Source organism: Nestor notabilis, unplaced genomic scaffold (genome assembly GCF_000696875.1).
Source record: "Nestor notabilis isolate BGI_N333 unplaced genomic scaffold, ASM69687v1 scaffold15709, whole genome shotgun sequence".
NCBI lineage: Eukaryota > Metazoa > Chordata > Aves > Psittaciformes > Psittacidae > Nestor > Nestor notabilis.
The window spans coordinates 21,241-34,625 of record NW_009945308.1 but is presented as its reverse complement, the minus strand read 5'-3'; the positions used below and the strand labels follow the sequence as shown (position 1 = coordinate 34,625).

Here is a 13,385-nt window from a genome sequence, read left to right as displayed (position 1 = left end):
CATGAAGAAATTGAGATCAATGTGCTCACTCAAAGCAATACTTCATGAACTTCATGGGATAGTATTCTACTAGGATAAAATGACAGCAATGTAAGGTCCAAAACATTTATCTCAGGAAGAGAGTAAATTTCAAAGTAGACACATTTTTATACTTTTAATATTATTCATTACATGCTAGAACTAACTGCATCAACGACCAAATCACTGTTGTGTCTGACTTGTTTAAACAAGATAGTGATTTACTGAACTGCCAGCTAATGAAGAGCCTACAAGAAGCTGATCAATGCCATCATTGTCTGGTAGCACAAAGCAGGGACCACTCAGCATATTATCCAAAACAAAGACACCTCCCCAAGCTCCTGGCCAGGGACTCGCTCACTAGGACACACAGTTTGCAAAAAGCCACAGCATGTCCCCAAACTTGAAATGATTGCTCAAAGGCTGGATGGTGAAAACACTTACCTTGCAGCTATCTTCCTTAAATTGCCCTTTGCTATACTGTGTATTTAAGCAGTTTTGTCATCTGAAGGCAGCTATCTGTACATTAACAGAGGTAACTGAACTCAGAACCAGGTGCCCACAGGCAAAACTCAACTCCTAACTCCATCTTTGGTGGTTTTCCCTTCCCACTTTACATCCGCACCAACGTTAATCACAGCAGAGGTAAGTCACCTCTCCCATCCCGCAGGCAATAACTAGACAGAACAGCCACCAACAAAAGAGATCTGAGGAAGAGCAGTGTCAATGCCCTGTGCAAAGTAGAGAGGCTGAACCTTCGGCAGCCCCCTGACGCAGCTCTTCATCCAAGAGCAATCACTACCCCGCACACCTTCACATTGCATAGAGGGAGTCTGAATAGATTCAACAAACCAAGGGTGTCCTGTTAGCAGTGGTCTCCTCCAGAATCCACTTGCCTTCTTCCTGGATTCTCTGCATCACAAGCAGTTCAACCAGAGCTCATACCTTGCTCTCAGTGCAACTGTGCCACATATGCTGGCACTGCTGTGCAGCTCCGCACCCGGCCCCGCAGCAAGCACTGGCCTGTGCCGGAGCTGCCTGGAGTTAATTAGCAGGAGCTGTCATGTCGAAGCTCTCAGAGACGGGGATCAGCCAAGGAAAAAGCCTGTAGAACCTGAACCATTTAAAAATGTAAAATCTTTTTCCATTACCATCAACAAGGCTAAGCTTGTGTCAAGTCACATGGCATATTGGCACCTTCCAAATCCACGGGAACTGCTTTTCACATCATCTCCATTTGCAGAGTATAGCAGTGGCTGCTAACAGGCTGGCAGACAAGAGGTTGTCAAGGCTCCTATTACAAACCTTATTTGTCACACACGTGCAAAACAATCTGATCTGTCAAACAAGATACACTGTTACCAGTTACACACAGCACTGCTCACCCACTTGTAGTTCAGTCCTGCAGATGCAGATGCCTGCTCACAACCCAACTGACTTAAAATCAACTTAACTCTCTTTTTTTCCACTTTACGGTTCTGTATATGAGACACAGCAAATTAATTTACATAACATTGCCACATCCCTTAGTGCTCATAGATGCAGATGGGCAGATGAATGAGATAGCTCTGCTGCTGGCAGGACTCAAATAAAAGAGAAAGTAGGGTTTCAAGGCAAACCAAACACCTTTTCCAATGGAAAGTGGGTCCTTGTTTCAATCCACCTCTACTCAGTGTTCCCCCACCACACATGTGAAATATTCTCAAATCAGAATTAAAAATAACTAGGAGCCACACTATTCACCTTCCCGGAAAAAACACTGGTGAAATACACAGGCTAAATATTTGTAATTCATCTAATTCTGCATTTTGGTGAAGCCCTCCAACTGTTAAAAATCATTTTCCAGCTCCCATGGCAGAAGTGAGCACCCCTAAGCCAGGAAGGGTGAGAGAGGAGGCAGACAGCAGGGACACTTGCCACAGCCTCCCAAACTCAGCACCGCAGCCTCCTATCACTGTCTCATTCTCCTTTACCTTAACAACACCTTAATAACACCACAGCAAGGAGTAGCTGTGCTTCTGGACAAAGCAGCGCATTCCAGACCCCTTCTGCAGGGCAACAGAAGTTGCTGTCAGAAAACATCTCAATAAAAGAAGAGCGTTTATCACCATGCACCACGATCCCGTCTGGAAGTGCTTCAAAGCCAATATCCAACAACTAACAAGAGCTTCTCGCCATCACGTGGGGCTGCTCCTCTGCCTGGTTTATTCCTGTGAAGAGTGATCGTGGATGGCTGATTATTGTAGCAGATAGTTGACCTTTATCTAAAATTCCATTAAAGAGCTTTATTGACTATAGTCTTGCGGGGTCTTTCAGGATTCACTGGGTCGTTTATTCACTGTCAGATATCCATCAGGTTTTAAGCTTTTAGGAGTGCTCAAGCTCTAGGAAGGAACTGCTTTTTTTGTTGTTTTTAACTGGTTTTAAGACTGTATGAGGGGTGGTTTCTTCTCTTCTCCCTCTCCATTGTGGCTAGGGCAGAGAAGGTTATCTTAAAGCATATGAAAAGGAGAGAAAACCTGGCAGTGTAGTACATCCCCTTCCTGGGCAGGTTGGCTTGTGCACGTGGGTGCAACACTGCCAGGCACTGCCTGCGGGTACCCAGGGAGGATGTCCTTTTCACTGCAGTCAACAGAGATTCAGGTCTACCCACTTCATACAGCATCCCTGTGAAATTTGTAACTCCATACCATCATGCCAGGCTTTCATCTACTGAAGCTACTTTTTCTGGGGCCACATGCCTGTCTCAAATAGAAAAGTAAAAGAATGGTTCAACCCCTTCTGAAAGAGAATTTATAGAAATGGTTTATCCAAGCTAAAAAAATTCTGGTGACAGCTCCCCCAGGCTTCACAGGAGTGTCCTGAAAGATGTTACTCCCTTCCCCATTCAATGACAAAAAGAAAACAGTGGGAGGAAGACAATGTATGCTTTGAATGAAGCAGGAGATCTGCAAAAAAAAAAAAAAATTGTGTGAATTTGCCTTTGAGGAATGTTATAATGTGTATATACATTGGGACTGAGTTAAGGTTGCACAGATACCTCTGGCCTTTCCAGACACTGCAGTACTCGGTATTTTGTATTAGTATTACATATTACTATTTCATTTTACGTTTAGTTCAATGTACACTCAGAGAAAAGAGAGAAATAACAAATTTAAACATTCACTCTGGGTTTACTAAAATCTTCGCATAAAACCGAAGTATTCCCAAGTGGCCAGTAAGGCTTTAATTCTGTAATTATTTCTACATCTGAACTAGCACTTCTGATGAATTTCAGAAGTATATTTTTTCCCCTTCTCGACATTTTCAGTTCTGCTGAATTTTCATCCTAAAATGATGCTTCAGTTGATCATTCATTTCTTTCACCAGTAATAATCCTGCCTCGCTTTCCCATTCATACCAGCTTGGTTACAGACACTGAAGGCCACGCAGAGCCTCCTCCTCACTCGCCGCCAGGCTGCATTCCCCACAGTCTGTATGCTCTCATTTTCTATGCATTTCCAGATCTAAAACCTTCTGTTTTCTTTCCTTTGTTTGCTCTTGGCAGCTATTGGCAGGAGACATCCTCTTAATGATCTTTTTCTGGCCTTCTAGACGACTGCTCAGACTTCTACAGATCTTTCATTATTAACGCAGAAGCCTTGTAAGTCAGTTTTAATGGCCTGTGCAATTTTTATTCCTTAGCAGGAGACATAACCTCCTCCATATGGATGTTTATTAATATAAATCCTTGATATCATTTTTCCTAGTAAGAATCATCAGTAAAAGCCAACTGGCGTGTATTACACCTTGTACTGGTTCATCCAAAAATCAAAGAGCAGTCTTTGCCCCGCACTATATGGAGCACAGCAGAGCAAAGCAGCAGCTTTTCCCTGAGGTTGCCTAGGCACCAACAACAGTGAGGTTTCTCTGCATGGTCCTGCCATTCCCCTCTACACAGAGGCTGCACCCTAGCCACTTTCATGTCTCCAGCCTGGGAGTCATTACCTGGTTTCAGCCCCTTCCTGGAGATATTCCTGGGATATCTCCAATCTCTGTTTCCATTCTGACAGGCCTTAAAAGAAGGATGGGTTGTTCATGTTTAGGGACATGTAACAAATAGCAACAAACCCATGTTTTGCCTGTGACTAGACAAATGGCTGTTAGTGCTCAGCCTTCATTACCAACACATCCTTGCTGATGGTGTCAACTGGGAGACTTGGAAAACAGGACAAAAATATGCTGTTTATTTATAAAGAAAGTATTCTGGTTTCTTTCCTATAACCAAGGAGCAATTACCCATTTATTCCATTAAACGTTTTCCTGCTGTACAAAATGATCCCCATTTTTCTTTTAAATACACCCATTAAGTCTCAAGATGGAGTTAAACAATAACACATCTCAAAAGAAACACAAGCCATTCCCAGTGCTGTTAGGTGAGATTTCCATCCCTCCAGTTAAGCAAGAATAGTTTTCTCCTGTCTTTTACAACTCCCATCTGTACGAGGAGATGACTTCTGTTCAGCAAATCACACAAAAGTTGGTGTTACCCCTTCTTTAGCCATGATTTCCATCTTTCCTCGTTTACTATGTGTCATCTAAGTTTGGCAGTACAAAAGGAAAGAGAGACACTCCTGTGCATCAAAACACAAACAGTACCGGAATATTTGTGACACTGATGCCAGTATTAGTCCTGCTGGAATCTCAAAGCTGTGCTTCATTTTTCCTTTTCGTTTTTTGAAACTAGGTAGCCCATAAAAAAGTTTAATCATGGCAACACAGCCCATTCTACTTATCTTTATGGTTAAACTATGGTTAGTAGCAATCCACCAAACTTAATGGGCAAAGTTTATGCTCACAGATGCTAAATTTTACAGTACGGACCAGACCAGCAAGGCCACAAATTAATCTCCAGTGTCATAAGAATTTCACTGCACACATGTAGAGATCATCTGTCAACAAAGTGAGCAATATGACTGTCAGGTCCAGCAAAAGCATTAAATGCACACTTAGCCTCCAAATTGTGCTCTGTGACATAGCTGGGTCCTTCATTACACCCCACCACGCCACACAGGCTGGATTACAGTGTAAAAAGAAACAAATTCCCCAGACCACAGCACAACTAGAGCTTCAATCCAATCTTAAATTGTAGTTATTGAATGAAAACAACCAACCAGGCTTAGCTTAACCAGAGCAAACCAGTTTGGACTGATGAAAGAGACTGGAAGTGACAGCTGGAGCTTCACATATAACCTGCAGCATCACCCTGTAAGTGACATTACTGGAAGGACGGGAGTTTAAAGAGCAAGTATCTTTCAACAAAGTATATTGCTGAATCAAGAAACTGTTTCCAATTGCTTTTCAGTTTCCAAGCTTGGTTAAGAATTCCACATTTTACCGAAATGAGGAAGAATCTGCTATAGAACTGAAGTCAGTTTTGCTAGAACAAAATCCAACATAAAATAAAATACTACACAACACAGCATGATATAGTAAAGAGGTGCATAAAACTGAGCAGATCTGCTCTTTTGCATACTGTCAGAGCTCAAAGTTGGCATCAAACACTGTGTTGAGAATGACTTGATTTTGATCTATCAGCTCATATAAGCCAGACTGCAGCTCACCCTGCTACACTTAGAACAGATATGATTAAAAACGATCAGCTATATTAGGCAAAAATATATTTCCCTAGGCAAACATTCACTTCAATGTATTTTTCTCCAGCTATAACACACAGAAATTCTATGTATATAAAAACCTTCTGGGTTTTACAGACATTAGCATTCAGCTGAAACACAGGGAAAGCCTGCAAGGGAAACTGCATAAATTAGATGCAGGCACTATAATGATTTTATTTCCCTCGGCGTAATTCCCTGCCTGCTACGTGAACTCCAGCTGAATAATCTCTCCATGGGCCCCAGGTATGTCATTTGAAATAATCACAGCAACAGTTGCTGGTGCTTTCTCCATCCTGAAGGACAGGTGAACCATGAGCAGAATTGCATTCTGCCTCTTCCTTTCAGCATTCAACTGAAGGGTAAATAAAAACACTTGCAGTTTCTCAGATGAAAAGCACAGTGTGAGCAAAGTCAAAGGAAGGACCAGATAAGCTTAGACTGCATAGAACCAATCCTGATTTTCTGAGGAAGTATTTCTGGGCATATAGAAACATGCTGATTTATTGTAACAGAAACATCTCCTCGAGATTTAACACTTTTCAAAGAAGGAAATCCCCATGGAAACCTGCCTGCCTTCCCAGCAGCTCGGGAGCACTGCAGTGCACACGCTGCAGGTCAGAAGCGTGCCACAGAGTGACTCCTGCCTGATGGCTGGGGACATGCAAGTCACAGGGGCCTGTGGGAGACAACAAGGCTCTTGTCAGTAGCCAGGCTCTTGTGGCTCATCCTGGGGCTTCCGACTCCATCTGTTTCTGCTTCCTTGAAACCCCAGGTTGATTGCTGTGCTCAGTGCTTCCAGAATCTACCTTGCTTCTTAAAGACAGCATTTCAAAACTAGCTCAGCAAGAAGTTTTAGCGCTTTCCTGGCCAGCAGAAACATCAAACCCCAACCCTGGCACCACTTGTTACAAGGTAAATGTTATTTTAGAAATTCCAGTGGAAAGAAAACATCCTCCTCTAAGATTGCCTCTAGTATCTAGGGAATTTTATCTGTGGTGTGGCAAAGAGAACAAAAACCTGAGAATTAAGAACTAATGTTAAATCCTTGCAGAGCCTTAGGCAAATTCCATAATCTCTCTGCCATAGCACTGAGGATCAATACACAACTGCTGAAACCTGACTGCTCAATGAGGTTGGTCCATCTACTGACAGTGGATACTGGACAAAACCATATTTAATGAAGAAAAATCAGTAAAGCCATGTAAAGGCAAGAAGGTTGGATTTATAGGAAGACCCTTCCTGACCCAAACCTTTTAAAGTCTAGTTAAACTCCATGATTTTTCTCACATATTTCCCCCCAGGCCTGAGTAGCGCTTAGGATACTGTGGACCACTTCCTTCCCTCTGCTTGTGCACTGTGCCACGAACCACTTGTCCTAATTCATGCACCAATTTGCAGGTTTATTAATATGCATGTGCTTCTTCATAAACATTGAACGATTTCCAAGTGCTGCATAAAGTTTGCTGTCTGTTTTCTCAACATCTGTCCCCAAAGTGCACTTCTATCATGTGCTGCTCCCATCATTTTCAGATCAAAAAGTTAGAAGAAAGCCATGAATTTATTTGAGGTGTGCTAGCAAAGGCTGCAACTCCTTCTTTCCCAAGCATCTTGCAGTCTCTCTGTGTATGACACATTCCAATTACCTTTTGGCCCTTCTATACCCCCAGTCTGGCTCATATTTCTCTCTGAATTTGGTCTCTATGCAGCTCTGAACCCACAGCCTGACAGCTAAGGACGTAACAAATATACAGCACTAACCCTCAGGGTGGTTAGAAATGCCTGAATTCTCCTATTACAGTCAGATTCACAAGTAAAGGTCAGTAGAAAGTCTCAAAGCTTAGAACATAAATGGCCCATGCAACAAGCAGTCAGAAGCTTGAGGAAGGATGGGCTGTCTTACAGAATGAAAAACGAAGACGACTTGCAAAGTTTGAATCCAAATCCTGGCTCTGCCAGAGACTTCCTACGCGAGCTGAGGCACGTCTTTTTTTCTCACCTCTCAGCTCCCTCTGTACAATGCAACAAAATAGTTCCTCACCACATATGACCTTGTGTAAGATGTACCCCGTGTACTCTGGAAAGATGGTAAGAAAGTTGGTAAAAGGAGAGGAAGCTTCACCAAAGAACTGGAAAACCCTCCTGCAAACTGTCTAGCAAAATGGATCACAACAGTTACCCTGGCTGACTTACAGAGGCAGAATTTAAGAGGCAGAACTATGACTAGAAGCAAACAGAATTAAAACAAAGAATAAACACACAAACATTTATAGCTCGCACTTTAAAATCAATTCCCATGTTCCAAAAAGTGCCATCCACACAGATAAATCAAAACTATTTATCATTTTCCCCAGTTGTAAAGGAAATGCTCTCCGAGAAACCCTGAATATAATAAAAAAAATTACATCTGAACACGGATTTGTCCCTATCAGTGGATTGTTCAGCACAGAACACTTGAAAATTCTCTTACCTTAATACAAACTGGTCTGCCAGCGAGTCCTCAGCCAGGGCAACATGAAAGGTCACAACGTCACCTTCTCTGACTGGGTTGAGTGGTAAGCGAATAACAATATTTTCATCCAGCCTCAGTGAAGACTGTTTTAATTCATCTTGATTTGGGTAAACAACAATGCTACCAATCCTCTCCATAGTTGACAAAGCCTTCTGTTCATTATCTTGACCTGCATGGATATTGTTTTCCCATTTTTCATCCTCTGGAGAACATTCCCCATCTGCTGTATAAATCTTGTAGAAGAGCTCCACAGTAATCCCTTCCAGGGAGGCTGCTTCCTCTGAAACCAGTGGTGGAGGGGAGCTGAACCAGGTAGAAGATAATTCCAGCTCTGCAACACATAATCCCAGATGACCTGTCAGCCTACAGCTGGCCACAACTTCTCTAGATTCCAGGAGAGCAAACATCTTCACACAAGGCAACACCTCCTCAGAATTATAGTCATCCCAGTCCTTCCCCACAATATAGAATAAGGTTTGTATTTTAGGTTTGTTGGAATAGATTGAGCTGTTGATTATGTGAGATTTTAATTTCCAATTAAAAGTGAATTGATTTGAGAAACCAAAAGATGCAGAAGTCAGCATGAGGTCCAAGGGAACAGCCTGTTCAACAGAAAAGGGTCCATAGGTGGCATTTAGGACAGGTGGCAGTTTGGCTTTGTATATAAAGAATGAATCCACCCTAGACTGCAAACTGGAGTTCCTCATGATATCCTGGTTGGCTTCTTTGAGGAAGAAGAAACTATCAGCATTGCAGATGTGATAGCTTGCAGGGAGGTACGTCGGCAGGTTTGAAAATCTCTGTATGCTGTCCATGATCCCTCCTCGACTCTCCACCACTGCAGGCCAAAGGAAACAGAAAGACAACTCTAATGTTTGTTTAGCACACACCTCAGTTTTCCTCAAAAGCAATGTATTCCCAGAGATCAATACTGCTAGCCACAATTACAGAACAACCTGACACACGTACCATGGAATAACACTGTTGGCTCAAAGGCCATACACTGAAAACATCCCATTGCATCAGCTGTAAACTCCCTTTCTACCTTCCCCAATCTATGATCTATTTGAAAGCCATTAATCAAGACTGTATAAAACAAGGAGATTTATTGGCCAGATCCCAGTCAAGTTTCAAAACCTCTTACTGGTTGCTCCTTGTTCTTTTATTACCAGATCAAACTACAACTATTTCTCACCCATGTTTCAATACACATAAGAAACTAGCATACTGAATATTAATAAATCAGAACATCATCTTTAGCCTAACACCACTAGCACACAATGCCATGGGGGTTGTAAATCTGCATCACTCCCAATTTACTTTTGCCAGGTCAGCAGTTTGGAAGTTAGTGGCAAACTGATGAAGGCTTTGTGTTCTTGACACCCAAACTTTTCACACACACAAAAATGGGGTCTGATACAGGTCTCAGTGGGATGGATTTACAGGCGAGAGTGAACTTGAGAGAACGAGATAAATCCTTTTGCAGACGCTTAGAAAGATTTTCTGATTTAATTCTAGAGGAGAATGAAACACATTTGGAAACCACAAAAGTTTCTCTACAACACAATGGTCAATCCTCCAGCCAGCGCTGAGCAATTTTTCCTAGGCAAGAAAAGATTCCAGAGGGAGGGAGGGATCAAACGGACGTCTTTGGTTTGGGCCGGTCTCTAATTAATAGTGAGATATATTCAATCTGGGCTGCGATTCTACCAGAAAGAAATAGAGGGTCTTTCAAACTATCAATTCATATGCTCCCACAAAAAGCCCGTGAATGCAGCTCCAGGGACTGCCAGGGAAGAAATAAACAGAAACCAAATGAATTAAAATGAAGCAGTTCCATAATGCGCAGAGATAACAAAGGAACAATGACAGAGCCTAAGGTCAAAGCTCTTGTTGTCTCTTGCTGAAGCTTAGTGATGATTTTACTGTTCGTCAGGACTGGGGAGAGCAGATACACAACGCAGCAACTGCACAATTTCACCTGCTACAAGCCAGGTGATTCAGATACTTGCAGCCATAATTTAGCAGATAAAAGCTCTAATATTTAAGCTAACTTTTCAGGTTGTGTATTTTTAAAGCCTATACTTAGTGCAGACAGATTCTAGGGTGAATTTCATCCATTTGACTTTGCTCCACTCTTGTTCTCAGTTGAAATTCTGCTCATTTATTTTCAATGGCTTGCAATTATCTACACTCGTTTAAACGCTTATTTCATCACAATACTTCTGCCTTTACTTGTGCTCTATACTGAATTTTGTCAAGGTTTTTCTGCAGCCATTGGAATATTCTCTGTGGAAATCAGTAAATATGTAAAAAAATAAAAAAGCATTAAAATTCTCAGCAGAAAAGAGCATCAACAGTCACCTCTCTCACTGCTCCACATGGGGATCAGATCAGGGTTTCCTCTCAGCTTCACAAACAAATGCAGTTGCACAGCAGCTGCTGTGCAAACACTCCACCTGAGTGTCCTCTCATTTCTTATGCCATGCATAAACATTTCAGCCCATGTCTCATAACACACCAGTGCTGGCAACACCTTCCCCCAGCTGCACACAGCCACAGACCTGGGCACCCACTGAAATGCAGAAACACAGATGATGAGAAACTTCCTCCTCCCTTCCCAATGTGAGCACTGACGTGGGCCAGCTTGGTATGGCATCACACCTCACACAGGGGACAACCAGTTTTCTACTGGAGAAAATTAACTTTAGCCCTTCCCTTCCATAACTCTTTTCACCCAGAAGTGAGCGATGGGCATGTGGCACACTCCCTGGGTCCAGAGACCCCAGTTCTCTATAGGAAACTAGAAAGTGTTAGTAGTAATAAGCAACCCTGGAAGAAGACAGTAGTCCCTCTAGGCAAGAGGCTAACCAAGCTGCAAGCAGCGTAAGAGGCAGCAGGCACAGGTGAGAGAGACAGGACAGAAAGCAGTAGGTGCTGCATAGCTGAGATGGACACACTGCCTGTTAGCACCACAGCAACCCACAACAGGGATGGAGGCAAAGAGCAGAAGCTAGTGAGCACCATTTACCAGGAGTCAGGTAATGCCCCACCACTGCCTGCTGTGCTGCTCTGTGGGAGCCCCAGCGCTCTTATCCCACCACTGAATAACAAAGTGTTTGGGTAACACACTGCGGGTCAAACCTCATCCTGCTCATCTCCCTTGGAGAAGGGAGAAAAGAGAAGATCAATGTCAATTCTAGAACCAAAGTCACCAAAGCAGTGTTTTAGCAGCTCCAGTCCTGCTCCACTATTTATAGAGCACCTTGACACTGCATGGCTTGTGTGCTCTTGTACAACTCAGTCATTGAAAGTGAACTTCACTCCTGTGAAACCAGAGGCAGCAAGGAGAAAAGGAGTTGTTTCTTCAGCAAGGAGTCAAATGCAGACAAGCACCTTCCTGGATTAACTGTAGATAAACTGAACTACATTTGAAAGAAATACTTTTGAGAAACTGCATTTGTAATTAAAACTGTGTGGCCATAAAGAACGCAGAGCAGCAAGAGTAGCCTCCACTGCTGGGAGAAGAGCTAAAATCTGCCTTCTCCCCGGACACAGACTTAAACACTGACATGGTTCCTTGGCTTAAAGAGGAACCAAGAACAAGGCAAGGCTTAAATGCATTTGTGTTGACATTATAGGACTTTCCCTCTCCATCCTTTATGCAGGTATTTTCTCTCTCTCTCAAGCAGAGATTTACACAAAGTTTAAAAGGTACGTTTTTCCCTTTCCTCCATTCCATTACAGTGGCAACATTCAGAGCCTCTTCTCAGAACTGGCACGAGGGCTCGGATATCAGCCTGCTGTAACTCAAACAAAATGAGGCACAAATTTTGTCTGAAAGCTTATATGGGAAGCCATAAACACCAGAAGACAGGGCTGGGCTTTGTCCTAGAACCAGCCTGCAACAAAATATGATATCTGAATTTAGCAGCATTTATGACACTGAAGGTACATCTAAAAAGAAATACTTCATACGATGGCAGGCCAACACCCCACCTTTTTAATTCAGCACGTCAGCACCACAGCATCAATCACAAACAGGACACATTTGCAGCTTTCTGGTTTGCAACAAAGCAATTAATAAATCATCTGCTCCTTTAACAAGCATTCAAGCAAGATCAAAAGAGGGCAGAACGTTAGCTCAGAAGGTGGGTGAGTCCTAATTATGTAACAAAAGAGAGCAAGAGTTAAGGAAAAGTAATTGGAGGCCGAATGAGCATCCCCAGAGCCCAGTGCTGAAGAGTTTGTTTCTCATACTGTGGCATTGGAGGCACTGAGGGGAGACATATGGAAATAAGATGTTGTTGGACATGATTTGGGATATTTAACTTTAATTTCTAAAATAACTTTTACCTTGTAACAGGTTTTCAGGAGGTGCTTTGCTCCTTTTAAAACACTTACTTGGACTAGCCAAATACCAAGACGTCTAGAGCAACAACAGGTCAACTCGTAAAATCTCATCGCTCCCATTTTATGCCAAAGCCCCTTGCTCCAGTGTTGGGCAACAGCCTCATAGCCCAGTTCATCCTGCAAACAGAGTGCAGACGGAAAGGAAACATCCTTCTGATGTTTCTGAAAAGCATAAAATTATCCATCACCTTTGGTTTTAATCTCACTGGACCGTGGACTAATGCCACTAAAAGCAGCAGAGAACTAATGTGCATGCAAAGCCACAAGTGTAAGTCATGCTGTGTAATAAGAATCTGCTGTTCAGGTAACTCAAGATTCCATCCCAAGCTATATTTCTTAGATTTCACACATTTTAATAAGAAACAAACCAAGTATCCTACTAGAAGGCAGTGGTGGCAGTGGCAGATCAGCATTAAAGACTAATGCGTCTACGTTAAGCTGTAGCAAGAGGAAAGTCTTTAAAATTCATCATTTTGAAAGTAAAAAGGAAAATAACTTCTGTTGGAGCGTGAATCCAAATTTCACATCTAAACCTTCCCTCTACTTTAGCTAGCTACTTAACAGGAGCCAAGTCTTCCATAAGCCCTCGGTAATTCTGAAGCTGAAGGTGTGAGGAACAAGAAGTGTTTAAAATTGCAACTTTTTTGATACTCTTTTTCTCTGAAAACAAACAAGAAATTCAATCCTGCACCTGTGGAAAAACTGTGAAAATGCTCAAATTCAGCTTTCCTGCAGCATCATCAGAACTGTAGCATGAGATCATACAGACATTCCTCTTTGTAAAAGAG

The 13,385-nt window shown here is 42.5% G+C and overlaps 1 protein-coding gene across 1 annotated transcript in view; it reads right to left on the bottom strand.

Moving 5' to 3' along the window:
* Positions 1 to 9,022, bottom strand: part of TMEM132B (transmembrane protein 132B) — a gene marked incomplete at its 5' end in the record, with an annotated part of 172,392 nt that extends 163,370 nt beyond the window's left edge. Inside the window, one exon of the mRNA XM_010022816.1 lies at positions 8,143 to 9,022. Within this exon, the coding sequence (XP_010021118.1) occupies positions 8,143 to 9,022 (880 nt within the window). The remainder of the gene's footprint in view (positions 1 to 8,142) is intronic.
* Positions 9,023 to 13,385: the final 4,363 nt, after the last annotated feature.